General features: G+C 55.1%; 1 protein-coding gene across 1 annotated transcript; it reads left to right on the top strand.

The window, feature by feature from the left end:
• Nucleotides 1-1,164: 1,164 nt before the first annotated feature.
• On the top strand, nucleotides 1,165-24,425 carry LOXL1 (lysyl oxidase-like 1). The gene is made up of 7 exons (XM_004687598.2): nucleotides 1,165-2,666; nucleotides 16,073-16,181; nucleotides 19,157-19,294; nucleotides 19,766-19,922; nucleotides 20,545-20,640; nucleotides 21,409-21,524; nucleotides 24,074-24,425. Exons 1-7 carry the CDS (start codon nucleotides 1,508-1,510, stop codon nucleotides 24,078-24,080), a joined length of 1,782 nt encoding a protein of 593 aa, XP_004687655.1. The 5' UTR covers nucleotides 1,165-1,507; the 3' UTR covers nucleotides 24,081-24,425.
• The last annotated feature ends 1,891 nt before the right edge of the window (nucleotides 24,426-26,316 follow it).

The raw sequence follows: 26,316 nt of genomic DNA, 5'->3' as shown, positions 1-26,316 counted from the left end.
CCTGAACTAAGTAAGCCTCATGCTGAAGAACAATACAATGGGTGAACAAATTCTGACTGGCAAAGGATGGGGGTGTGGGCAGGGGTCCTGAGTCTCTGAGGAATGTCCACTCTGGCTGTTTCCTTGCAAGGTATACTTCGGAAGTTTCCAAAAGCAGAAAGGGGACTCTAAGGAGCCACGGCAAGGGCAGGCTCTTATGACCAGGCTATAAGCCCTAGAGGCTAATTTCTGCCCTCTGGTTCCTAGGAGTGGGGCTGGAGAAGGCAGCCAAGGGAGCCAATCGGGGCATGGACTTTAACATTTTCAAGTTTCCAGAACCCTTCTTATCTTTGCTGGCCCCAGGGAGAACAGAGAACTTCTCAAAACACTCTTGGGGACCAGGCAGCCTAATGCTCCATTCATGAGGTTCTCTTGGACTTCCCTTTCTGCTGTTCTCTGCTTATGACACACTATGAGCACTATCTTATCAAAGCCAGTCCCTGGGCTTCATTTTATCCATGTACACATTCAGGCTTTGTTGACTCAAGAGATGCAGGACAGGAAGCATATATACCATGTGTAAGAAGCTGATCTCTCCATGAATTCCCAAGTTCATTCCCACACAGGGACAACCCTTCCCCCCCCCCCCTTCCTACAGACAGGGAGAATCAGGTGCCCTGAGGTGGGCCAAGCAGGGAAAGGTGAATCTCTGACCCCTCTGTGTTCAGGCCCAAGAGGTACACTTGGGGTCGAGAATTAGAGGGTGGTCCCTGTTCAGCCTCTGCCCCAGGAGGCTCAATAAGGAGGTGTCTCAGCAAGGGCTTTCGAGTGAGCCCTTTGGAGGAATGAAGAGTCCAGAAGCCAAAGGCCAAGCCAGTAAACTGAGTGCCAGGTCAAAAGCAAAGAGCAATGGTCAGAGTGGTGTTGACACCCCAGTCTAATTCTGCCTGCCAGGGCTCCCATTAGCCCAGCCTGAGTCCCGAGGGCTCTGCCCCCCCACCCCCACCCCCTTCCTACTCCCAGCTTCATTCTCATCCTCAAGGGCAGGTCCAGGGCTTGGCAGGGAGCTTCAGAGGCAGAGGGAACGCTGCAGCTGTGGGGCAAGCCACATAGTTTAAACCCGGCGGGCCATAGGGCCCCGCGGAGGAGGCCCCAGCAGACAGACCAGGCTGCCCAAACCTCCCAAAGCTCCCAGCCTGTTGCTTGCTTATTCATTCAGAGTGGGAAAACGCCAGCCCAGCGGCCAGCCAGTGTCGGGCTGGCCATGTAAGCGGTCCTGCCTGCCCGGTGCCCTGCCGAGAGAGCCTCGTGCAACCCTGGGCACCGCCCCTGCCCTGCCCTGACCCCTTGGCCTCGAAATGCTGTCATCGGAGGAGCCGTCCCACTCGGGACAAGGCCAGGATGGACAAAGATAGAGCTGGGGCAGACACGGAGCCGTCCTGTCCTCGAGGCCGTGGGAAGAGAAGCACGCACAGGGGGCCACCCCCGACAGTCTCTCGGTCCACCAGGCTGCCGCAGAGGGGCCAGCATGTCTCTGGCCCGAGCCGGTTGGCAGCTGGGGGCCCTGATGTGGGGCGCTTGCCTCTGCGCCCTGGTGCACGGGCAGCAGGCGCAGCCGGAACTGGGCTCGGACCCCGGGCGCTGGCGGCAGCTGATCCAGTGGGAGAACAACGGGCAGGTGTACAGTCTGCTCAACTCGGGCTCCGAGTACGTGCCGGCCGGGCCTCTGCCCGCCGAGAGTAGTTCGCGAGTGCTGCTGGCAGGCGCCCCCCAGCCCTCCCAGCGGCGCAGCCACGGCGGCCCCCGGCGTCGGCAGGCCCCGTCCCTGCCCCAGCCCGGGCGCGTGGGCTCGGACACGGTGCGCGGCCAAGCGCGGCACCCGTTTGGTTTCGGCCAGGTGCCCGACAACTGGCGGGAGGTGGCCGTCGGGGACAGCTCGGGCCTGGCGCGGGCCCGCACCTCGGTCTCGCAGCCCAGGCCCGGGGGTGGCACCTCGGTCTCAGCCTCGGCCTTTGCCAGCACCTACCGCCAGTCGCCCCCTTTCCAGCCACAGTACCCCTACCCGCAGGCACCCTACGTCAGCCAGTACGAGAACTACGACCCCGCGTCGCGGACCTACGACCAGGGCTACGTGTACTACCGCGGCGCGGGCGGCGGCCTGGGCGCCGGGGCGGCCGCGGTGGCTTCGGCGGGGGTCATCTACCCCTTCCAGCCCCGGGCGCGCTACGAGGAGTACGGCGGCGGCGGCGGCGGCGGCGGCGGAGGCGAGGAGCAGCCCGAGTACCCGTCGCCCGGCTTTTACCCGGCCCCGGAGCGGCCCTACGCGCCCCCGCCGCCCCCGCCGCCCGCCGACGGCCTGGACCGCCGCTACTCGCACAGCCTGTATCACGAGGGCCCCGCGGGCCTGGAACCGGCCTTCCCGGAATCGAGCCCCGACGCGGCGCCGGCCGCCGGCGGCGCCTACAGCGACCCCCGCCTGGGCTGGTACCCGCCCTACGCCAACGTGCCGCCAGAGGCCTACGTCCGGTCCAGGGCAGCCGAGCCACAGCCCCCCTTCCGCGGGCCGGAGCCGCCCTACCTGCCGGTCCGCAGCTCCGACGCGCCCCCGCCGGTTGGGGAGCGGCAGGGCGCGCAGCAGGGTCGCCTCAGTGTGGGCAGCGTGTATCGACCCCAACAGAACGCTCGCGGTGAGTACTGGGCACCCCGGGCACTGATCGGCGCTGCCAAGCGCCCAGACCCTTTCTTTGACCGTCCCCAAGGGTCTCCCTGAGCTGCTCAGTAAAGACCCCCAGCACCATCCACAGCCCTCGACGCGCTCCACCTCATGCTTTTCCCACAGACATATATCCTCAGTGCCAGGGGTTGACCAAACAGGCTTGGGCTCTGCCTTTGGCTTGGGGCGTAGGGAGTGGAAAGACTGGCCTGGCCATGCACACCTGGTGTGGGTCATCTGAGGACCAAGGGCCAGAGTCCTTCTCCCTGCTTCTCCCTTTTGCGATTCAGGGTATGAATCTTCCCTTGGAGATGGCCCTGTGCCAGCCTCCCTGGTTAAGTCAGGAACACAGAGGTCAGGAAGGTCTGAGGAGATGCCGCTTAGTCTCTAGCCTATGTAAGCTGGACCCGAGTGAGCAGGTTAGAGGGGAGGTCTTAGGTCAGACAGGTGTCCAGACTAGATGAGCAAGAGTCACTTCAGGTGGACACAGCAAGGCCCAACTTAGAGAATCCAGTGAGGCACTGTCTGGGTCCCAAAATTTAAGAGGTGCCAAAAAACTCAGTAGTAGAGATAACTAGTATTTTTAATGCATCGTCTTAGATTAAAATCATGTAAAAAAAAAAAAATCCACCATGAATGAAATACCCAGATTTTAAATGGAACCAGTAATGGTATCTTACCAAGCCATAAAATCAGCCACATTGATCCTGTCTTCATTTGAAATTTTATATTTTATCATAGAACTTTTGCATTCATTTTGATTTTAAAAATAAAACTTCAGATATTAGTTATTTTGGTTATTAGGGGTTTAGTACCCTCTTAAATTCTGGAATCCAGACTCCTCATTCACTTCACTCTGCTCACCCCAGTCCTGGCCTTGGGGGAGCATCCCAGGAGGCAGTGTAGACAGCCATCCCTCTGACTTTCGCAGGTAAAGATGTGACCTAGTCTTTGGAAGATCCAAGCCATCTGCACTCGAGGAAGGGGGCAGTCTTCTTTCTTCAGATGGACACCTCTACATATGCTATTAGCAGGCTGGCTACTGTGGCGAGGGCCCACAAGAGTTTTGGCCAATTCAGAGTGGCTGCTGGCTCATGCACTGCTGTCCCCAGATCCCCTTCCTCGCTTCTGTCTCAGCAAGTCCAAAGTCAGCTTTGGTCCAGGTTTTCCATTTGGTCCCCAGTGTGTTTTACTCCATCCCTGCCCTGCCTCCTTCCGGCTGCAGTCGGTGCCCTGATTCTCCACTGCATACCATGCTGTGCAAGGCCCATGAGGTGAGGGCTGAGCCCTGGGGCCCAATCACAGGTATCACATGAGTAGCTGTTGCTCCTCTGCCTGTCAGCATGGGGACTTCTACCTTGTCCCCAACCAGACTGACCTCTGGTGAGAGGAAGCTGCTATCCCTGAGAGGGGTTGTGTGTGGGGGGGAGTCCTGTCTCCTAGGCACTGCAGGAGCCCAAAACTAAGGGAGAAGAGTGTCCTCACTAGAAGCACCCACTCCCTCACATCCAAGGTGAAGGATTTAAATAGGTGTTCATCTCACTTTGAGAACCTGCAGGAGTTCAGGACAGGAGCTAGGTGGAGACCCTTTATGATGTGAGGAAGGATGCATCCTCTTGCCCATTGTGGCCACACCCCCCCATCAGGTCCTCCTGGGACATACAGCCTCCCCGTAGTAGGGTGTGTGACAGCTGAGCACCATGGTTCCGAGGGCTCCTGGAGGAGAGGACACTCTTCCTACAGGGCACTACCTAGGGCGGTAACTTTTTTAGAAAGCAAGTCCACAGGGTGGGGCTTGGCCAGAAGCACACACCTGTGGGTAGTGGAGAAAGCTGAGACCGTTTCGTGCGATGCTGGCAGATCCTAGCCTGGGCTGATTGTCTGCCCCCAGTCAGTGGGTTTTCGCTGGTCGCTCCTCGGCCTGTTAGTGTTTTGGGTGTGGGGAGGGATGAGCCCTGAGCAAGACCCTGTCTGGAGCAGGGATGCTTGATGTTTCCCAGGCCTCTGCCACTCTCCCTGAGCCCCACAGTTCATCTGAGGTTGAAGATATTCTCCCTGATGGTAGTGTTCTGGGTGCCAAGCCATGTGTGCTGGTACGCAGCACATTCAGGCCTTCTCCTGGTGGGGAATAGAAGGCAGGGGTGCACCTAGCAAAGGGGGCACCTTTGTGCTGTTACTGGGCAATGGCTCCTGCCTAGGCCTAGGGGCTCAGGGAGGACTTTCCAGAAGAGGAAGTGCCAAGCTTTGCTGCAGTGGATGGCTATCAGCACCCTCCAGTGCCCCACCCCCTAGAGGGAAGGGATGGTGTGTGGGGTGGGAGTGTGTGTGTGTGTGTGTGGGGGGGCTGGTTTGGGGTTCACTGGGATCATAGTGCTTTTTCTCTGTCATTGGTTCCCCACCCCTCCCTGCTAGGCGAGTACCATGGAAAATCTTGGTTCAGGGAAGGCCAAGCCTGTATGTGAGCTCAGACCCCCAGGCCTAGTGTGGGAGTCCAGGGCAGATTCTCTGTGACTGACCTCATTCTTGCTGGCCACACACCCAGGGGTCTGAGGCCCGGCGCTGGCAGCCTGTGTATGTGTGGGCGTGGACGTGTCCTCACAACACCAAACACATGTGTGCGCCGCCTACATCCCTCCATGTTTGGGAAGCTTCCAAGGGCCTGTCGAGAGCCTGCTTTTTTCCTCTGGCGCCTGCACCCTATTCCCTCCCACCCCAGCTGGGGACTATGGGCTATGGGAGGCCTCCCATTGTCTCCCACTCTAAACCATTTAACTGGAGACACAGATGCTTACAGAGGGTCATGTACTCAGCATGGCTCTCATAGTAAACCCACAGAGACCTGGAGGGGGCAGCGTGTTTCCCAGGCCCAAGGCATGGGGTCTCCTGCACTGTATGTTCCCTCTCCCAAGGCCTTCTCTCCCTCCGCCTTGCCAATATGCCTGCCTCCAAATAGCCTCAAAATCTCAAAATCAGCCTTGGTGCTGGTTAAGATGATTCCCAGCCCCCAAAGACCACTGTTCTCTCAGGATCTCCCCCCTTACACCCCCCAAATTGACCCACCAATCTTGGCAACCCTCAAGAATGAGCTTGGAGCAGGTGCCCTGGGAGGACAACCAGGGGGACATCTTTGTTGGCAGCACCAGCCTTGCCTGGCACAGGTCCTCCATCCCTGTTCCAATATGGCCAAGGGGAGGCCAAGAAGAAGCTGCGGCTACCTCCTCTCTGCTCCCTTCCTGCCACCCTCTCCCTGGCTGGTCCATCCTACGTATGAGCCAGATGAGTCCTGGCAGTCCTGACCTTGTTCCTCTCCTGCTTAAGAATGTTCCATAGCCCCCTAAGGCCTTCAGGCTTAAATCTAAATGCTTTAGAACCCAAGGCCCCTCCTTCCTCTCTTCTCTTTCTCCCTCGTCTCATCCAGGGGTCTTGCTAGGATACTCCTTCTCCATCTAGCCTCTTGTGCTCAGTGGGGCCCTTGAGTTCCTCAGCACAGCCCTGGTTCTCTGCCTCTACCCCACTGCCCTGGCCGGTCCCTTCCTGGTCACCTGCCCATCTCCACTGGACTTGAAATAGATGCGGAAAGGACAGAAGTAGGCTTCCACCCAACTGAGTTTCCAGGAGAATCATAAGCATCTGGCTGTTCGCTGAAGGGCACCTTCCAAGCTTAAATGCACAGTTTCAATTCTTCTCAAATACAGAGGTGGAGTGCAGGGTCTCCTAGCACAGACAGAAGGCTGAGGCCTGGGGAATTCTCTAGCTGGATGTGACTGAGCCAGAACTATCCTGTCCCAAGTACTGCTGCCTTGCTCTGTGGTGACCTGGGTGCTGCCCTGCCCCACATCCGAGCCAGGCAGAGCAGGCCGGTCTGAGCCTCCCCAACAGCCTTTCCTTTCTAAGCCTCAGTTTTCCTAGCTTCCCCCGGGGGAGAATTACACTAGCATTTACTCATGGTACTGTTCAGCATTTACTATTGGACTAGGTGACAGGCTCACTTGCTGACTGTCATTCAGCTTTTCAGTGGTGGAACTAGAATCTGAGTCCGCAAAACTCCATCCTGAGTCTTTGGTCACCATACTTAAAAAGGAAAATGTCCTTGATGCATTATTGCGTATCTTGTATACCCCATTTACTCACTCATTCCACAGATATGTGAGTGTCTACTGTGTTCTGGACACTGGTTATGATGGGGGAAGATGGGGCTGTAGGTGTGCAAGGCTTCGGACACAGAGGGTGCCTCCCAAGCTGCTGGCTGGAGGAGCTGGTGTGGAGTCATGTCACTCTCACTCCAGGCTGCAGAACAGACACTTCCTGATGCTGTGCGTGGAGTTTTACCGTTAGAATCGTTTAACCCTCATGACAACCTTAGGTATTGATTGTACTCCCATTTTGCACAGGCAGAAACTGATGCCCTCAAAGGTGACGTGACTTGCCCACAGTCAACATTGCTGGTGACTGGTAGATCCAGAATCACAGCTGCATCTCCTTTTGTCCCTGAAATTGTCTCACATTGTTCCTTTAGGAAGAAATGTATTCTTCAGGCCAAGGGATCTGTCCTAGAGTCCCACATGGGGGCAGGGGAACCTGTGGCCTCTGACCTCCTCCCTGGTTGGTGGTCAGTGGTCTCTAGTGTCAGAGCAACCAAGTAGGGCCCCCGGGCAGCCGCATTTCAGGCAGACTTCCTGTCCCCTCAGTTCCCATCAGGTTTTAGGCCACATCCTTTACCCCCTGGACTCAAACTGGACCACCGGCAAAAAGAGATCCAATTTTAAAGACTAATCGTAGCCACTATTTTTTTAACCTTTATTTTGGCATCAGATACTGGGCCAAGCATTTTGTTTTCATTTTCTCAGGTAGCGCCCCCCAGCACCCTTGGCAATATGGTATGGCCACCCCGATTGATTTTATAGATGAAGACACTGAGGTTAGACAAGTTCAGTAGCTCATCCAAGGTCTTCGGTGCTCATCAGTGGCTTAGCTGGAACCTAGCTTCCCTTTGCACTGCCCCAACTTTCCGTTTCCTACCTCAGGGAAAGAATGTTCCCTTGTTCATTGTTTTTCTCAGATCCAATGCCCCTGGGAAACCAAAATTTGGATTTTTCCTTGAGTTCTCAAGTCCCACAGAGCTTTTGGGATGGTGGCATAGTGGGGAGTCATGAGGGCCTGTGAGCAACGGGCCACTGCTGGGAGTTTTGGCTTTCCGTCTCCCTCCCCCTTCTCTCCTAACTCCAGGGCCCCCCCACCCTGATGTCCTTTCATCTCCCAAGAGGCGCCCCTCCCAGTAGCCCCAGCTTGAGTCCACCCCGCTCCTGGCCAAGCCAAGAACACATGGAAAACTCCCCAGGGCAGTGGCTGGAAAGGCGGGGAGGAAGGGCGGGAGGAGGCGGGTGGTCCGCCCTTGCGGCCCACACCTGCTTCTAATTCCACGCCGGCATTCCTGCGGGCGCCTGCTGCTCTGAGGGCCGGAAGGGGAGGCTGGGTCTGGTCCCCTCCTACCCTGACCTGGGCCTCCTTGCCACAGGCAACTGGACCAGGCCACCTTTTTTGTCTAGACTCAGAATTCTGGGGCCAGCTCTGTACTTAGGTCCATCTCCCCTTTGCTGACCTGACCAGAAACCAGCATTTCAGCATCACCTAGAAATGAGGTGATGCTTGTGTCAGAGTGCCTAAGCAGGAAGGGGCTCATTGGGGGAGGCAGGGGCCGAGAGGCTGTTGCTATCAAAACCTCAGGAGACCACCCCCTCATCTACTTGCTCCTGGGTAAAAAAGGAGCCACAGGTTTTCCAATGCCAAAGCTAGTCATTTTTCAAAAAAAAAAAAAAAAAAAAGACTTGTGCTATGTCAACCTCTGCTAGATACAAAGGTCTGAGCTCACACAGGCTGATTCCCCCAGATCTTCTGTGGGGCACTGATATTTGTGCATGTGCTTGCCAGGGTGCCAAGCTCTGAACCAGGTTCAGGGAATTCATGGGTGCCCTGAATTCATCCCTGTCCTCAATAAGCTCTCCGCCCAGCCACAAGAAAGCAGGCAATCAGGAGGCAGAATGGCTGACCTTCATCTGGCCCATCTTTCCAACATCCAAAGCTCACTGTGCGGGGAGGCTGAGCCAGCAGCAGGGCCACAGGCAAAGGACAGTTCCCCCAAACTAGAGGCTCTAATATGGCTAAGAAAGGCAGATACCATCATGAGGAAATTCAGCCATGCAATAATTACTAAGTGCCTTGCCATGTACTAGGAAATGGTCTAGAGCTGGGTATTAGTGAAAAGAGACAAAATCTTTGCCCTTGTGGCACTTATATTTTCATGGACTAACATAATTAATAGAGAATAATAACAGGGCACATTGCAGTATGGTCAGGGAAGGCCTCATGAAAGTGAGGTGAATGAGTGAGCCATGCAGCTTCCTATAGGAAGAACATTCCAGGCAGAGGAAACAGCAAAACAGCAGTGCAAAGGCCCTGAGGTGGAATTCCCTTGGTTTTCTGAGTATGTTCTAGTGTGGTAAGCAGGAGGCTGGGGGCACCACAGGAGACAGGTCAGAGAGGAAACAGGGCCCAGGCTGAAGGGACTGGGCTTGCTTGAAGTGAAGGGACTTGTTGGCCACTGCAAGGGCTTCAACTTTTACTCTGCATGCATTGGGTCTTGACTCCTGTGCTGGGAGAGGATGGAGGGGAGACAGACAGGGAGAGCAAGAGGTGACTGGCTTAGAGGCCCAGGCAGAGAGGTAGATATAGGCAGAGAAAAGTAGGCAGGGAGGTAACAGCTTTGTGATGGAAATCAGACAGGTTTTGAAACTAGAACTGATGCGATTTCCTGAATGGATCATATACTGGGTATTAGACTAAGAGAGGTGGCAAACGAAGCACTGAGCTACTCCTGGAAGGATGAATTGCCTTAAGCTGAGATGGAAAGACTGCTGGCCCATAAGATTTTATAAGAAAAAAAAAGATGAAAAGTTCAGGTCACTGAGAGGTCTGAGGGACCAGGAAGGAATGTAGGGGGCTTGAAACATATAGGGAGGCTTCTGGAGTTGGGGACAGAGAGTAGTAAGCAGAGCTTGCAAAGATGGGGAGGACAGGAAGGGTCAGGTTGTGTTCACACAGGACTCAGTAAGGAAGGAGGTATGCAAGGGTCCCACGAGGCTTGGTGTGAGGAGAAGGCAGCCGACCTCCCCATAGGTTAACCGTGGCCTCTTCCCAAGTCAGCCTCGGCCCGCTTCCAGGCAGTTAGCTCAGTTGAACAAATGCTCCCAGATCCCCTTCTCTGAGCTAAGCCTGCTGCACAGAGGGGTGAGGCTGTGGATGGTTGGGCAGGGGCAACAGACGTGCGCTAGAAGAGGGAGGAGTTATGGGGGCTGGCAGAGCCGTGGTCAGGCTGACGAGGTAGGCTTTGGGACCTGAAGACCGTTCCTCAGGAGGACAGAGCTGGATGGGGCGTGTGTGTGCATAGCAGAGACGAGGGTACAGGCAGGATGCTATCAGTGGCCAGAGGCAGAAAGGGTGTGCTGGGGAGCTAGCAGCTCACAGGTCCATAGGGGTAAGAGGTCTGGAAAGCCAGCCCACAGAACTTCAGCTCTGAGGGGTCCAGCAGCTCTTTAGGTTAAGCTGCAATTCTGAGAGTGGCATTCTGGAGGCAGTGTGGAGCCCGGAACTGAAGGCTCCGGATCCAGCTATGGCCATCATGGCTCTTCTGCCAAGACAAGGATGGGCCCTTCCCATGGATCCTTGAGCCACATTGCCTGCCAGCGCATCATGCAGGTGTGGCACTGCCAGGCCAGTGCCGTCAATTAATGTCCTGATTATTCAATGACAATTTTCCTAGGGCACAAAGCTGCCATCTCCTTACCCTGGAGGCCCTCCCAGCTCGTCTTTATGCAAGGCCTTGCTCTGCCTCGATCTGCTCTCCCCACCTAGAGGCTCCTCTGAAGTCTGGCTGTGCAAGCCCAAACATGCTGTTCCACACATTATTTCACAACCCACTGACTGGTTCCTGATGGACACTGTTTATCCTCCTGTGAGGGCTCAGGAGATTAGGGCCATTTTGCATTCCATTTGCCTTCATCTTCTTATGAGCAGGAGGCCTAAGAAGGGAAGATTTCAAGGGGGCAGGGTTCTGGAATGCACAGAAAAGGGGGAGCCAAGAGGGGAACAGGTGAGGTGTAGGCAAGTGAAAGGAATGCGACAGTAGGCCTCTGCCATGGCCAGCCTGCAGGACTGTGGGGCACGAGGGCACCGATGTCTCGTGAAGCAGGAAGGATTTCAGTCAGACAGTGGGAGAATTTCCTGGCTGCTAGAGGGTCTTTTGCAGAGGCTATGCGAAGTGTGGGGCTCTTGGACTAAGTAACTCCTGAGAAGTGTTTTCATCTCCAAGTGTTATTTACTCACCTACCTGTGCAGGAGGGCCCATTAATCCAAACTCTAGATCACCCAGATGGGGAAATGGAGCCTCAGCAAAGGAAAGGGGCCTGGACTCTGAGTTCTTAGACAACATGACAAGCTCCCCCTTGGAATCCTTCCCAGGTTCAGCCTGGGGTGGGGGCAGGGAGGGTTTGTCCTGAGCACACTGGCCCCCAAGAGGAGGCATGCATAGGCTCTAGATCCCTGGAGAAGGAAGCTCTGGGTGTGGGGTGGAGTAGAAATGCAGAATGCATTTCTTTGTCTCTTGGCCTTGTGTCTTCACTACCCCTGAAGGGTCTGAAGGAGCCCTCTGAGGCCCCAGGTATCCCCCAGACCAGAGGCTCCCTGTAGAGTGGCCTTGAGATCTAATTCACTCGCATGTAACTCCCCAGCCAGAAGCCTGACTTCAGCCATCCTAGGGGCCTTTGGTGCTCATTGATGCCCCACCCCCTATCCTGAATCCTGAAGTGCACAGCACCGCAGAGCGCAAGAGGGCTGGCTCAGGGCCTCAACCAGAGTGGGGCGGAGCTGGGAAGTGGAGGCAGTGAGGTCTGGAGAGGGGCCAGGCTTGCCCAGGGTCACGCAGAAGGTCTGTAACCAGGTACACTGATGTGCCAGCCTCCTGTCTACCTTCTGGGAGCAAAAGGGAGGACAGTGATGGTGACCAGGGTTTCCATGGGTAAGTTGAGCAAGACCCTCTGCCAGGTATCCTGGTGGCAGCCCTGAATCTGGGGGGTCCATCATGAACTCAAAAGGTTGTAAAAGTTTAAGGGACTGAAAAATCAAGAAGCAGAATAAGATCTATAAGATATTATCATTTTATATACTTCAAGATATACTGTCTCTAACACATGGCAGGTTTTATACAGAGATACAGATGTTTAACATGTGGTTAAGGGTGGGATGAGATTGAAGGTAGAACAAACCTTTTCACAAGGGTTGCACACAGACCAGTGAAAATGGTTGGTGTTATGCCGGAATGGGATGCACTACCCCCCAAAAAAGCCAGCCACACTGCTGTAAACACAAGAGGAAACTTTATGCAAGCTCAAGCTTGGGCCCAACCACATGCCAGAGGAACCTGAGTGGCAGGAAGAGCCCAGAACAAAGGGAAGAACAGATTATATAGTCCCTTTTGGCACACAGGCCTCTGGACAAAGGGGGAGCTGGTGATTGGTTTGGCTGACCTTTCCGTTGTTTCCTAAATACAGTGAGATTGGCTTTTGGCCACGGTGATTGGCCCCCCTACACCTTATCTATACAGGAATGCACAAGAATGCAGGTGCTACCCAGGGGGGAGTAAAAGTTTCCCCTGGAATGGCTGTTTGAAGAACATGGCGCTGATTATGTTCTTCAGTTGGTTTGCTCCGAACAGAAAATTATGATGACTTCAGGTATCTATATTTATGGAAGAGGGGCGTCTCTGGAAAAAGTTCTCACTTTATACTCTCAGTGGCAAGTCCAAGGCCGGGGGACTCCAAATATTCCAGCAGCTCTGAGGGGCCTGTCCCTCCCAGTCCCCCCACCTGTAGTAGTCTACAGCGCTCCTCCCCCACAGCTCTGGAGCTTCCCAGCCCCTTTCAAAACATTCCCAGAGGTTCTCCTTGCCTTCTGACTAAGTGTGACCCTGTCTCCAGGACCTTCCCCTGGAGAAGGCGGGTAGGAGCGTCAGTACAAGGTCTGGTTTGTAACTGGACTTCATCCTCCGTCACCTACCCTGCTTGGAGGGCTTAGCTGTACTTATAAGCCAGAAACCGCAGACCGGTACCCCTAGCCCTACACATCCACAGGCCCCACCCCTGCTCTTAAGCCTCCCCTTATCACATAGGCTAGCCCCGCCCCACGCCCCTAGGAGGGGGCTGAGGTCCAAGTCCGAAGGCCTGGCTGCAAATGGAGACAAGGCCCTGATGGGAAAACATGCCAGCCAAAGCAGGGGGCCGCCTGTTCCCAGGGACCCTGGCAGGAGACTGATCTCCTGAGGCTGCTTTCTTTTCCAGCATCTTCTGCCAGGCAGTGAGGGTGTGACAGGGTGGAGCCTGTTGGGGGAGGGGGTCATAGGACCCCTGTGATTGGCAAAGATGTGGGACAAAAGAAAGGTAAAATGGAGTGATTTCATTTAAGTTACGGAAAAGGCATAGAAATATAGAATGACTAAAAGGCTAATGAAATGGTTCCCTGGAGTGGTGGAGGTAGGAACAAAGCAGGATTTACTGGAAAGGGTTAGGAGGGAATTTGCAACACCGTTGGAAATAATCCATAGCCTAATTTTGTGGGAGTTACATGGGGATTATGTTTGTCAAAACTTTTCAAACTGTATGCCTAAAGCCTGAGTATTTGACTGTGTGTAGGTTAGACTTTAAGAAAGTTTATTTTTATACAAATAAGAGTGACAAGAGGAGTCCAGGGGTGGGGGTGGGGGCCTAGGGTCTCCTGGGCAATGCCTACTCCCTGTGTGACCAGGGCACATTCACGGCCTGTTGTGAGCTGCAGCCCTCTCCGGCACCTCCTTGTCTCTCAGGGAAAGGTGTGGAGCACACTCCTGGATGACTGGATCAGGAAAGTTGAGGCTGCTAACTGTTCAAGATGCCTGTTGGCAGAAACTGAGGCTCAGGGCAGTCAGCCAGCCACGCAGCACAGTGGGTTGCCCCTCTGAGAGGGTGAGAAGGACCCTACTCTCAGAGATCACACAGTCTGGTGGGGTGTACATACTGTAAATTATGGTGAAATATGATTACAAATTACTAACCTTCTAGGGAAGGGATATGAAATATGAGCGTAGCCTGTCAATCAGGAAAGACTTCCTGGAGCAGGAGGAACCTCTGAAACCTGCGATTCCTCAATAATAAGAGGAAGATCATCTATGGGGCAAGCTCCAGATTAGGAACGGCTGAAGGGTCTGTTCTGTGTCTTTCTCCCAAACTCTACATTTGCAGTAGTCTACAAGTACTCCTCCCCTGAAGCTCTGCAACTTACCAAAAAGCACCCTACTCAGTTACAATCAAAACGGATCAGTGATGTCAAAGCAACTCTGTTAAGCTTTTATTTTTTAAGTACTAAGATTTTTGTCTATAAGCAGGACAAACAACAATGAGTCTGAGGTTCAGAGTTGTTGATAGTTAGTACTCCTCAGTGTGTGGTCAGGAGCAGGGCTCAATAGAGGACCAGGGTCAGAGCTCAGTGAGTGTCCAGGGTCAGGGCTCAGTCAGAGGCCAGGTATGGCACTGACCCTTGCTGGCCTTGAATACCCCTGGCCTTTTACTCAGTTGGCTCTTCTCACTTCCCTAAGCTACAGAGCCAACTCATGGAATGGCCTACAGAGGAAGGGTCGGGCCAGAAAAGCTTTGTGGAGCCATCTGTGCAGTGTTTATTGAAACCGGTCCTGGGGTGGGAGAGGCAGGCTGTTCGGTGCCAAATACTGGGTCTCTTGAGGCTACAGGCCCTGCCGACCCACTCCCTCGTATTCCTGAGGGCAAGGCAGAGCAATGGGGATGGGGCCACTCCTGACTTCCCCATCTCCCTCCCAGAAACTTCTGGGGACCCAAAAGTCAGAACCAGCTTGGTACCAACATGGCCCCTTGCTTTTGAGGACCTGAGGACCCCTTGGGAAATGACTGCAGGCATTCCTGAGGGCTTGAGTAACAGCATCTAGGCTGGCCAAGAGAGCCCCCATCAGCCAGGAGCCACCTCATCTGCACCCACCCTGTACTCTAAGCTTCCTCTTCATTCCCAGTGGGTGAGGTCATAGTGGCTGCCTAGACTAGACTCCCTCGGGAGACATGGGCCCCAGGGCAAGCAGGGTTGGGGCCTGTGGGGGGGGGGGGTACAGGCAGATCCGCTTTGTCAGAGGCTTAGAAGCCTTTCTTCTGCCTTACTTTCTGAGCCTAAAAGCTGATAAGAGTTTTGGCAGGAAGAAGAGGGGTCTGGAAGCCTGTCTGCATGACTCAAGTCCTCCCACCTTGATTGCCCCTAAAGAGCAGAGAACTTGAAAGAAGCCAAGAGGAACTTACAGCATTGCTGCATGGTCTACATGCCAGAATCATTGAATCTTGAGAGGGGAGGGGACAGCAAGGTCCCTGGGCCTATTTCCCTTTAAGTCTGTGCTGGAGCTGGGATGGAGACCAAGCCTGGAGTCCTTGCCCACACCACCCATGCCCACTACCGCCACATTACCAGCATTAAGACCATTCCTTCTTTACTGCTGCGTGGATGGGCTCTGGGTTCAGTTTCTACTTATTCCCAATAACTCTCACTAGGACTGACTCATGCACAGAGGAAGGAGGGCAGGGGGAACAGACTCTTGCTTCTAGCTGGTCCTGGCTGGGGAACAAGTGATTCCGGGCTGGAGCTACCCCCAGGCCTCTGGAGCAGACCCAGGACCCTGAGGGAAAGAAAGGCATCTTGAGAGGGTCAGGCAGGATGCCCAGTCTGAGATTCCTGGCTGGCCAGCAGCCTGCTCTGCAGAGATTGCTGGCCAATCCCTGCCTACCCACACTCACTGCTGCCAACCAACATTTATCTGACTCTGCCCATGAGCCTCCAGGGACCCACCAGGGCCAGAAGCCTAGGGCTCACTTGGTGGTGCATGAGGCTGCAGGGTGAGAGGAGCAGAGAGCACGCGGGAGCACACCAGAGACCTGGGGAGCAAGGAAATGGAAGAGCGTGTGTCTGTCAGAACATTACCTGGTTCGCTCACCCCCTGCCTCCTGGTCCTTGTCTTGCCATGGTCCCCTGCCATGACACCTTTCCTCTTCTCTGGTTCTCAGAACATTCTGCCCCACCTCCCAGTTCTTGTTCAGCATGGTGTTTCCAAGGTGAGCTTCTGCTCCCCAACTTCCTGGCCCCATTCCTGAGCTCAGGGAGTATAGACGGATCATACACCCTGTTGAGGAAGCCTGGTTTTTAGGGTTGGGGAGGTCTCTGAGCATAAGCCGTGGCCACCCTGAACCCCGTGCCACTTCCTTCCTTCTTCTCTCCTACTGCCCTCTCCAGGTCTTCCTGACTTGATTCCAGACCCCAACTATGTGCAAGCGTCCACTTATGTCCAGAGAGCCCATCTATATTCCCTGCGCTGTGCTGCGGAAGAGAAGTGTCTGGCCAGGTAAAGAACTGGGGGGCCAAGGACTGTCTGGGAGCCACAAAGGACCTGTGCTCACCCAGCCAGGCCCTTCATGACCCTGCCTTCTTGACTGTGACCTTTGCCTGTCCCGAGGGCATCAGGGTGGGGTAGGAAGGGAAGGATCAATATCCAGCATTCCCATGGATGGCATTTGCCAGGGACTTGACCTCCTCTGACTGTCTTCTTCACTGCAGCCCTGGGGGCACTTGCTGCCCCCTTAAGACTTGGAGAAGCAACGAGAAAAGATGAAACCTTTCTGTTCTGCGCTGCCTCTTGCAAAGGTTCCTTGGACCCAGAAAGTCAGAATAGAGGGCAGAACTAGGGACCCACCCTATAGAGGACAGCTGTGACTTAGGCTGTCTCTGGGGCAGTGGGCGTGGGTGATAAAGAAGCTGCCCTTGGGGCGCATGGAGGGAAGGGAGGGGACTTGGAGGGAAGGGAGGCTGATTCCCCTCCGCTACCCCTGGGGTTCTGCCTCCTGCAGAGTTTGTTTCTGACTTCCTTAGCTGAGACTATGCTGTTGAAATATGTATGTATTGGGAACTTGTCCCGCTTCTAATAGAGTTAATCAAAGATACATCAACTTAGTACTTTTCTCTTTTTTTTTGGCTGACATCCCTCTATTGAAAGCACCTATTTTTTTCACTTTTTCCTTTTTCTTTTTTTTTGACATTTAAGACTATTTACTTATATGTTTTGGTATCATGGTTATTAGTCCACCACCACTCAGAGTAACTGTGTCTCTAACGGGGTAAAGAGCTTGAGCCAGAATGTAACTCAGCTCACTGTATCCTTCACTGAGATTTTGCTTCAAAAAAGAAAGCAGAAGCTGAATTGAACTGTGTGATTAGTGACATAGTTGACTGACATTCTGGTGCACGTTTCTTATCTGGTTACAGACTGGCCACACTGTGCGAGCTGGCAGGGATCAGAGGCCACACATTGAGTGCCACTCAGGCAGCCTGCCCACCATGGTCTGGGCTGGTTTTGTCGCATTTGTCCCTGGGAAGACAGGGACTGTCCCTGGCTGTTGTCTTCAGTCCAGCCCGGGAGGCATGTGCTGCCCCATAGAGAAGCAAAAAGAGGAAATAAAACCTTTCTGTTCTGAGCTGCCTCTTTTAAAGGTTCTTCTGGGTCCCCCAAGGATATGGCCCTATCCTGTTCCTTCCATCATTGCTCCAGGCAGTCTGTTGAGGCTGAGTTTGGGGGCATTTGAGTCAAAGCCAAACTATGGCTCCACCTTCATGGGTCACCTGTGTGCCCAGACCAGAGCACCAGAATGGCCTGGAAGGAGGCAGCTCCATCCTTGGGTGTCTCCTGGGCTAGTTAGAGAGAGTGGCCCCTCACCCATGCCCTAGAATGATTCACATGTGAAGCTGTGGAGGCCAGAGGGAGAGGTCGGTTAGGGCCAAGGCATCAGAGGCAGAGCACGGGATGCAGACGGAACTGAAGCCCTGGAGCGCCGAGCCCTCCAACATCATCGACAGTGCGGGCTGCAGCCCAGGGCCAGGTCACAGGCTGCAGGCTGAGCCCAGACAAGGGAAGGGACATGCTCCAAGTCTCACCGCGAGTCTGTGGCCAAGCTGGGCCTAGAACCTAGACCCTGATGGTTTCCCACGGTGTGCTGAGCTGAACAGAAGGGCAGGATTTAGCCAAACAGAGAGAGGGAGGATGTTTTGTTCCAACCCAGACACAAACAGATTCCAAGCCTCCCCCAGACAAGGCCAAGAGCCGTATGCCCTGGCAGACAGGAGCCTGGCTGCCTGTTGTCCAGACATCCTCTCAGAGAGAGAGCTAATCCCCACAACTGGCCACCTCCGCCTCTGGTCTTAGGACACAGACCTTAATGAGTGCCAGGGAAGTGCCCCTGAGGTCAGCCAGGACAGCTGTGCTCGGTCAGTCCTCACAGTACAGCTGCTTGTGTGTGTATGTGTGTGTGTGTAAGTGTGTGTGTCCCACTGCCACAGTTGAGAATCGGGGATCACAAAGTGAATTGCGAGCAGGCTGAACCAGATCCAGGATCTGTGCTCCCCGAATTGAGAAAGGCAGGTTGCTGGCTCTCTAGCTGTACAATCAGGGAAAGGTGGCTTGCTCACACCAACCTAACTCTGGGGGTGGGTGGTAACAGTGTGCTGTAGAGCTCACAGGCAGTCAACATCCCTCTCAGGGATTCTAAGTGTCAGGGGGGAAATCAGGACAGACTTGCTGGAGGAGGGGATCTGAGTTGACAGGTAGGTGAACAGTCAGGTAAACTATTGTGGATCAGGTGAACAGCGTGGGTAAAGGTATGGATTAACAAAAGGGTTAAATCTGTGGGAAACAATGTCTGCAGCAGAACCAAGGGAATGTGTGGAGCAGCAGAACAGTCACCACCAGAAAAGGGAAGAGGTTTTGATTCTGAAGAGCCAGAGCCTGGTTCTTAGGTCCATGGCCGAGACACGACCAACATGCCTTTGGTCCACAATTAGGACTCTGCCCGCAGGAGGGAAGACTCATCAGGATCTCCTGCATAGGACCACTTTTTTTTTTTTTTTAAGATTTATTTATTTGTGCATACAGAATTGGGGTACAGGCCAGAGGTGCAGGGGCGGTGAGAGGATTCACCAGAGACAGAATGGGGAGCAGAACAGGCAGATCGACGACAAAGTACACTGCTGAGGGGAGCAGCGGGCGGGTCAGGAGAGGTCTGCCACGCCATGTGGTCACCTCCGGGACAGGCGGGGATCACAGTCATGCGAAAGTGGGTTTAGCTTCTCAGTGCTGTGCTTTAACCCGCTGCACCACCAGGGAGGGCCCCCTAGCACCACTTTTTAAATGCCCTTCAAAGACTTTGCTATGCCCCCACCCCAGGGAGGTGCGCCACACAGCAGGTCAGACATGAGGGTCCTCAGGGGCCACTACAGGCATCAGTGTCCTGGTCCCTCGCCCCACGCGTGTCTCCCCACCTGTCTCTGCAGCACAGCCTATGCCCCTGAAGCCACCGACTATGATGTGCGGGTGCTGCTGCGCTTCCCCCAGCGTGTGAAGAACCAGGGCACAGCGGACTTCCTCCCCAACCGGCCGAAGCACACCTGGGAGTGGCACAGCTGCCACCAGTGAGTGGGTGCCCCGCCTCTCCAGCCCGCCTGGGAGCCAGCGGCCTGGTGCCTGAGCTCCCCTCACCCAGTAGCACCTGAGAGAGGCAGGTGCTGGTGGAAGGACTCTGGTGAGGTGTTTCTGTCAAGAACTCTTCATGAGGGCAAGAAGTTCTCAGAGAAGCCTTAACAGGTGGTGGACTAGAAGATGGGACACAGAATGGTTGGTGATCAGGGACGGACATGTCTAGAATATAAGGCACTGTATTCTCAGAGGGTGGTCTATACAGGTGGGAGCTCAGAGAGTGAGGAGTCCTGAGGAGGTGTTCTCCCAGGATGACCTGACTAGGTGAGGACAAGAGAGATGCTGATGTTGGGGGGGCACAGGGAACCGAATAGTCGCAAAAGCCCTGAATGGTCAGGAGGCTAGGTCATAGAGGCCTGTCTTGGGGGGCAAGCAGAAGCCAGGGTGACCTCTCCTCTCTCCTGCAGACATTATCACAGCATGGATGAGTTCAGCCACTACGACCTGCTGGATGCAGCCACAGGCAAGAAGGTGGCCGAGGGCCACAAGGCCAGTTTCTGCCTGGAGGACAGCACTTGTGACTTCGGCAACCTCAAGCGCTATGCATGCACCTCTCATACGCAGGTTGGGCCAGAGAGGCGGGGCGGGGGAGGGGACGACAGGAGTTTGGAGGTGAAACCCTGCTTAGGGGAGGGGGGAGGAGCAGAGAGTTCCTTTCTGAGCGAAATGAAGATGGGTTGCTGCCCAGGCTCCTGGCTGCTCAGCTCTGTCAAAATTTGGGTCTTCTCACCAATCCTCAGGGTACCATAGGTCCCTTGGGGACAGCCTCTCCCTACCCAGGCCTCTTCCTGCATTCTCCCCAAGGCTGTCTGCCCATGGAAAGAAAGAAGCATTCCGATGAAGTCCAGATGGCACTGCGATCCCTTTGCCTATTTGTCCATCCAAATCCATCTCTCGTCAGTCTGTCTAAGTATCCACAGAGGGTCCATCTGTCCTTCCTTTTATCTTTTCTGCCACCCAGCTCTCTCCCAGGCACATGCCCCTTCATTTCACATCCCCTCTATCTGGATATTATATTTCTACATCTCTGGTGCATATATACCTGTGGGTTTTGAGAAGAGACAGACTCAATCTGGACAGCTACTCTGGATTTACAGTCAGAGCAAAGCACAGAGGAAGGAGGTGGGCTTGGGGTGCCCCCGGGAGCGCACAGCACCCCAACCTCTACTCCTATTCCTGTTCTCAGGGCCTGAGCCCAGGATGCTATGATACTTACAATGCGGACATCGACTGCCAGTGGATCGACATAACTGACGTACAGCCTGGGAACTACATCCTCAAGGTGGGCCGCCCAGCCGGGGCACACCCTGCAGCCCACTTCCCATGGGTGTTGCTCAGCTCTGAGCTAGCTCCAGCCTCTGGGCATGTTCCCTCCTCCCCAGCAGAAATGCCAGTATGCTAGAGGAGGTGGAGACTCATCTCCCCTAGGTAAAAAGAGGACTTGGAGAGCCATTTGATCCATCCCCCTATTTGGGCAGGGGAGTTTCTATGCCATCTGGGGGAGGACACCCTTCCAGAGATAGAAACTCTGCTACTCACAGTGACCCCCACAAAGCAGGGGTGCCTGTGACCTAGAGTCTGTTTTAGCCAGAATGTCCACTCACTCCAGCCCCTGTTTCCTGAGAGGGAGGAGGGGGACAGTAGGAAAGCGTGGCGAGGGTGCCCAGGCAATGTGCTACAGCATGCCAGCTGCCTGGAGCTGGCGCCTTGTCCTCTCACCTAAGGAAGCTGGATCTCTGGCAGGTTTGAAGGAGAGTGGGGATCGCTCTGCCAGGTCCTCTGGACCCACCCCGTTCACACTGAAGTCCAGTAAAGGCAGAGCAGTGTGGATAGGGTTAACCTGTGGGACCTCCAGATCTCTGCATCTCTCCTCATCTGTCCCTTAGTGGATCTCTGCTCCATGCCTCTTGGTCACCCACTGTCTTTCTCCATCTCTCTCTCTCCTCATCTCTGCGTCCCATATCTTCTTCTCCACCCACTTCCCTGGCAGCCAAGTGAGATGCAGTCCTCTGAGCACCACCTTCTTCCCTCTGTTCCCCTTCTTCTTCAGGTGCACGTGAACCCAAAGTATATAGTTTTGGAGTCTGACTTCACCAACAATGTGGTGAGATGCAACATCCATTACACAGGTCGCTACGTTTCTACCACAAACTGCAAAATTGTCCAGTAAGTGCGTTCCCTATACCTCCCCGCTCAGTCCTAGGTCGCAGTCCTACCTAGAGAACAGGCAGGGCACTGTGAAACACAAGCAAGCCTGCACTGGGGGTCGCTGGATGGCCAGACAGGGCTATGGTGGGGCCCACACACGGACTCAGTGGGAGCAGCCTAGCGCCCACCCTTGCCCCTCCCCCAGGTGCACCAGCCCCAGCGGAGTGCCTTGGGGCTCAGGCTCCAGGACCACTTTGAGGGCTTTCTAAGATTCCTCAAGTGGAACCTGGCAGGCAGAGGCAGGGGAAGTGTGTGGGCTGTGCAGTCCTGCCTCTGGGACCTCCTGGCTCTGAGACACTGGGCCGTTTTCCTCACCTCTCTGAACTACTTTGCTCAGCTATTAAATAGGCATGTCCCTCACAGGTCATGAGGAGCTCTAAAGGCCAGCGAGCTGCGTGCTGGCCAGCCTCAAGGGGATGCTGACCGAGGCAGCTGCATGGGCCCGTCCTTGTCAAGGCCACTGGATTTCACAGAATAGTGATTCTGGTTGGCATGTGCTGGTCCCTGGACCCTGGTGTGGAAGAAGCTGATAAACTCTGGACTGAGGCCTTTGGCTTCTGGGCAGGGTCCTCAGCTGCAGCTGCCCCAGGCTATCCCCAGTCTCTCCTGACTCCCCACCTGAATTATGTTGCACTGCTGAGGAGCCCCACTGCTTACAAATCACGAAGAGACCCCAGTCCACTCTGTATGAATTGAAAATGTTCATCAGGTCAAAGCAATTTCTTTTCCATTAAAAAGAAGAAAAAAAAAAGACAGAGTAACCCTAGAGCTTTAGTATATCAGTTGGAGGACAGAGAGCAGGAAGGCCAAGGCCCAGCGACGCATCTCTCCCCAAAAATGTATGGTTTATTAATTCTAAGTGTGAGCGGGTTGGTGGCCAGGGAAAGGACTCACCATGAGCAGGGTGAGGCCCAGTGTGTGAGGAGAGGGTCAGCATGAGCAGGGTCAGTGTATGGCAGGGTCAGGACTCATCTGGAGACGGCTCTTTCACCCTGGGCTGCTACTACTAAGCCTGCTGTTCATAGGCCCCCACAACACTGGGAATATTGAAAATAAGAGCAGAGATCAGTCCATTCATTAGTTTAGCTAGACCTGAATTTTTAGGTCACAGAGTGTGTTTGAAAGAACTGACTCCTGTCCCTGGCAACTTAGCGCTTATGCTAAACTGGGTTTCGGGCACTTTCTTATTCCTCAGGGTCTGGCTTAATCAGTCATTCACCATCCACGAATGGTCTGAATGATAGCAGTTCCCCTGGAAGCAATTCAGGGGGGAAGGAAGAAGTAAATAAGGGAAGGGGCATGCAAGAAAAAGAGAAGGGGGGTACAGGGAGGCCAGGGGGTGGTGGATTGAAACAGCTCTCATTTCCCAGGCGGCTCCGTGTGCTGGGCCCCTCATCAGGGTAGACAGAGAGGCAGTCCCAAACCCCAACCCTCCACCTCCCGCGGGACCTGTGGGCGGCAGGGAAAGCCAAAGCTCTTCCTTCCGACCCTTTATGTAAGTGCTTGGAAAGGCTCGGGTCTTACTGGAGGTCTCTGCCACCCGACCGCAGGCCCATGGCTGGGCCAACACACAGGAAGCCGCAGGGAGCATTCCCAGAAAGCCCGGGACGACGCCTATGGATTCTGACATGCTTCTGAAGAGGGAAAAGGAGACTTGAAAAAAGGACTGAGTTAGAAACTCAGAGTGATGGATTAAGACAGAAGAAAGTCTTTCCAGATAGTAGCAGCTCTGCTAAGGGCCTCGAAAGCAATGCGGGGCTCAGCCCCTGGGGAGGGCCCCAGTGGGAGCTCCTGAAACCCCTGACTTGGCGCTGGGCCCCTCAGCTAGGGAAGGCTGGGTGGGTGGGAGGGTGGGGGGTGAGCAGCTATAAGGGTACAAGGTGCGGGGGTGGGGTGGGGTGGGGACAATGGGCCTGCAGTGGCCACTGCAGGGCTGGTGGGGAGGGATTCACCAGAGATCGAGCAGCGGGCAGAGGAGGCGGATTTACTGAACACACTGCTGAAGGAAGCACTGGTCCAGAGGGGAGTATTCATTTGCTCCAGAGAAGGGTTTAAAGAATTTCATGAAATACCAGAATGACGCCAGCAGCAGAGTTTATTAGGAAGCAAAAGGACAGAACGCTGAGCGAGGTGGTGGGCAGGCTCTGAGAGGGAGCTGTTGGCGCAGGAAAGCACTAGGGTTTAGGGGTTTTTCCCTGTCTGAGTGGGAGGTGTCCCTCCCGTTCTGATCACTCCCAGTCCAGACTCTGGAACTACTCCCTCCCTCTTTTCCTGGGGTGGTGGTGGTGGTGGTGGCTGCTGCAGCGGTGGTTGAGGAACTAGTTAAAAGAGTCTTTCCAGGCTCCCAGGCCTGCCAAGCCTTCTGGTCCTCGAAACAAAGCAACAACCCCAGCTGGACTGTGGGCCGGCAGACAGGCCGCAGCGCTCCTCTGGGGGAGCGTGAGAGACCTTTCCCATCCCTGACACTGCCCCACAGCCCCACTGACTGGCTCTCTTTCTCTCCTTAGATCCTGATCTTGGAGAGGATGGACAGATGGCCAATTCCCCTCCTTCTCAAAGCGGCCCTGTTGCCCAGGCGGCCTCCCACCAGGACCAACCTAGTCCAAGCGGCCCAGCCCCCCAGTCCACAGGCCAGGGCAGCTGGGCGCCAGGGACATCCCTCCCTGCCCACCTCAGGGTGGCCCCAGGGTGCGAACCTGGACCAAAACCACAGGGATTCCAAAGGCCAGGCCCCATTTTGTACTTCACTTTTCTCTACAATGTTATTTTGTCAGTTGTTGGTTTTTATTTTTTATACTTTGGCCATACCACAAAACAAGGTCGCCCAGGTCTGGGCTGAATAAAACAAGGGTTTTCTACTCTGTGGCTCTGCACTTGGCCTGCTGGCTGGGCGCCTCTGGACTGCTTGGAACTGCTTTGGCTCAGGACACCCCTGGGCGGCGCCCTTCCCTGAGCAGAGTGGAGCGCTCAGCCGCCACCCAGTCAGAGCCACGGCTTGGGTGGGAGGGCCCCACGCCCTCCGTGGAAGCCTGCTGCTTGGAAAGAGACCCCATTCCAGGGGAAAGGGGGGCAGGCCTCAGGCTCTCACCTTTCTCTTTCTCTCATGCACTTTCTTACCAGCTGCCAACTCCTTACTCCCATACTGAGTGCCTACTGAATGACAGGCGGTCTGTGCTGCAGCAGAACACACACGGGAGTGTCAGACAGTTCCTGCTCTTAGGGAGCCTGCAGGGAACAGAGGGGATGCAGTTCACAATGCCAGCGCCACAGCATGCAGCCCCTGGGGGAGGGGTCTGGCCTTCATGTGGGACATGGCGTCTCTCCAGGGAGGGCTCCTGGTAGAGGCTGATAGGGCGGGAGTGGAAGATGGAACACCCCTCTCCACCCAGCCTTCCCGGGGCTCCCACAGCCCTCTCTTGCCCTGGCACAGGGTAGGTGTTGTGACCTTGCCACCCTCCATCTGCGGCTGGGCAAGGCAGACTGAGGACGACTCCTGCCCGTGGGGGTGGACCATGTCTTCTGTACCCCTCACGCATCTATGCCTTAGAGAGGTTGTCCCAAATCCAGCCCTGACCCTGCTCCTTTTTAGGTGCCCTAGGAGTGGGCAAGGGAGGGCTCTGACCCGGCTACCAAATTCCAGACAATCAGAAGGCAGAGTCAAAGCCCCCAAACCCCAGGTCAGGAAGTTGAAACCCAGGATGGGCGCCATCTCAGGACACAGGTGAATTGGGACAGACACTGTGCCGGGCCCTGCTGTAAGCCCAGGCCAGAGTCAGATGCCAGGTGTGTGCAGGGTGCCTGGCAGATCTGTGTCGCCAACAGATGCCCCAGGAAACAAGGGAAGGGGCAGTGCCTCCTGAAAGTAGCACACTATAAGCTGTGAGGAGGGGGAGCTCACACACACACACACGCGCGGAAACTCCCAGGCCTGGCATTCGGCTCCCTGGGCTTATGGTGTATGTCCCACTACACGGCGGGTGGGGCTGACACCTGGGCCAGTCCCCAGACAGTGGTGGGACCCTCTGAGATGGAGACTGCTGGCGAGGGCTTGGGGCCTGCCCTCTAACACAGAGCCCCCAGAAGAGAGACAACTTCCACCCAGTGTGAGAGAAGACAGCATGCATGTGACCCTGGGCAACCTCACCTCTGGGAAGGCCTGTCTCCGTCTGAAATTGCCCTAGGAGTACAGCCTCTTAGTACTGCCTTGGTGGTGAAAACCTCTCTGGAAGGGAGAAATGGCCTCCCCGCTTCTTGGTGGGGCATGTGTGGTATTTTGCCTTTACATAGAATGGTGGAGTCTGTGCCCTGGGAGTGGAGAGAGAAAAGTATAAAGTCTGTAAAGGCCTGGCTGGCCTGTGCACTCAGGAGGCAGGATGTGGAGGCCTGAGAAAGAGGTTCTCTCCTGACCTGTGCTTTGGCCTCTTGAGGTCTGTCTGGCTATGTCAGAGTCCGAAGGAACAGCCTAATCCCCCTCAACCATTTTCCTTGTCTCCTTAAACTTGGGGGCACCTTGACACCAGGTCTAGGCCACCTGCCAATACCCTGGTGTTGGGCATGCCCAACGCCAGTGCCAGGAGGCCCAGTTCTCAGACACTACCATTAGGCCTGGGCCTGAGGATCCACAAACAGCAGCAAATCAGGCTGGAGAGCAGGAAGGACAGAGGGGGGTGGGAGGAGGGAGGGCTGGGAACTGGCTGTGGTCTTAACTCTGCTGGTCTCCCCATCTGTTTTGAGGGGTGGTGCTCTTCTG

The sequence above is a fragment of the Condylura cristata genome, unplaced genomic scaffold (genome assembly GCF_000260355.1).
Source record: "Condylura cristata isolate star-nosed mole 26May11 unplaced genomic scaffold, ConCri1.0 scaffold00023, whole genome shotgun sequence".
NCBI classification, from domain to species: domain Eukaryota; kingdom Metazoa; phylum Chordata; class Mammalia; order Eulipotyphla; family Talpidae; genus Condylura; species Condylura cristata.
The sequence above is the reverse complement of the archived record's forward strand: the minus strand, read 5'-3'. Positions and strand labels throughout refer to the sequence as shown.

What these genes read in the sequence shown, in the direction of transcription:
- LOXL1 (XM_004687598.2), top strand. Translation starts at nt 1,508, where the DNA reads ATGTCTCTGGCCCGAGCCGGTTGGCAGCTGGGGGCCCTGATGTGGGGC. An exon ending in ACCCCAACAGAACGCTCGCG is followed by an intron (nt 2,667 to 16,072) that starts GTGAGTACTGGG and finishes TGCCCTCTCCAG; the next exon opens with GTCTTCCTGACTTGATTCCA. An exon ending in GAAGAGAAGTGTCTGGCCAG is followed by an intron (nt 16,182 to 19,156) that starts GTAAAGAACTGG and finishes CTGTCTCTGCAG; the next exon opens with CACAGCCTATGCCCCTGAAG.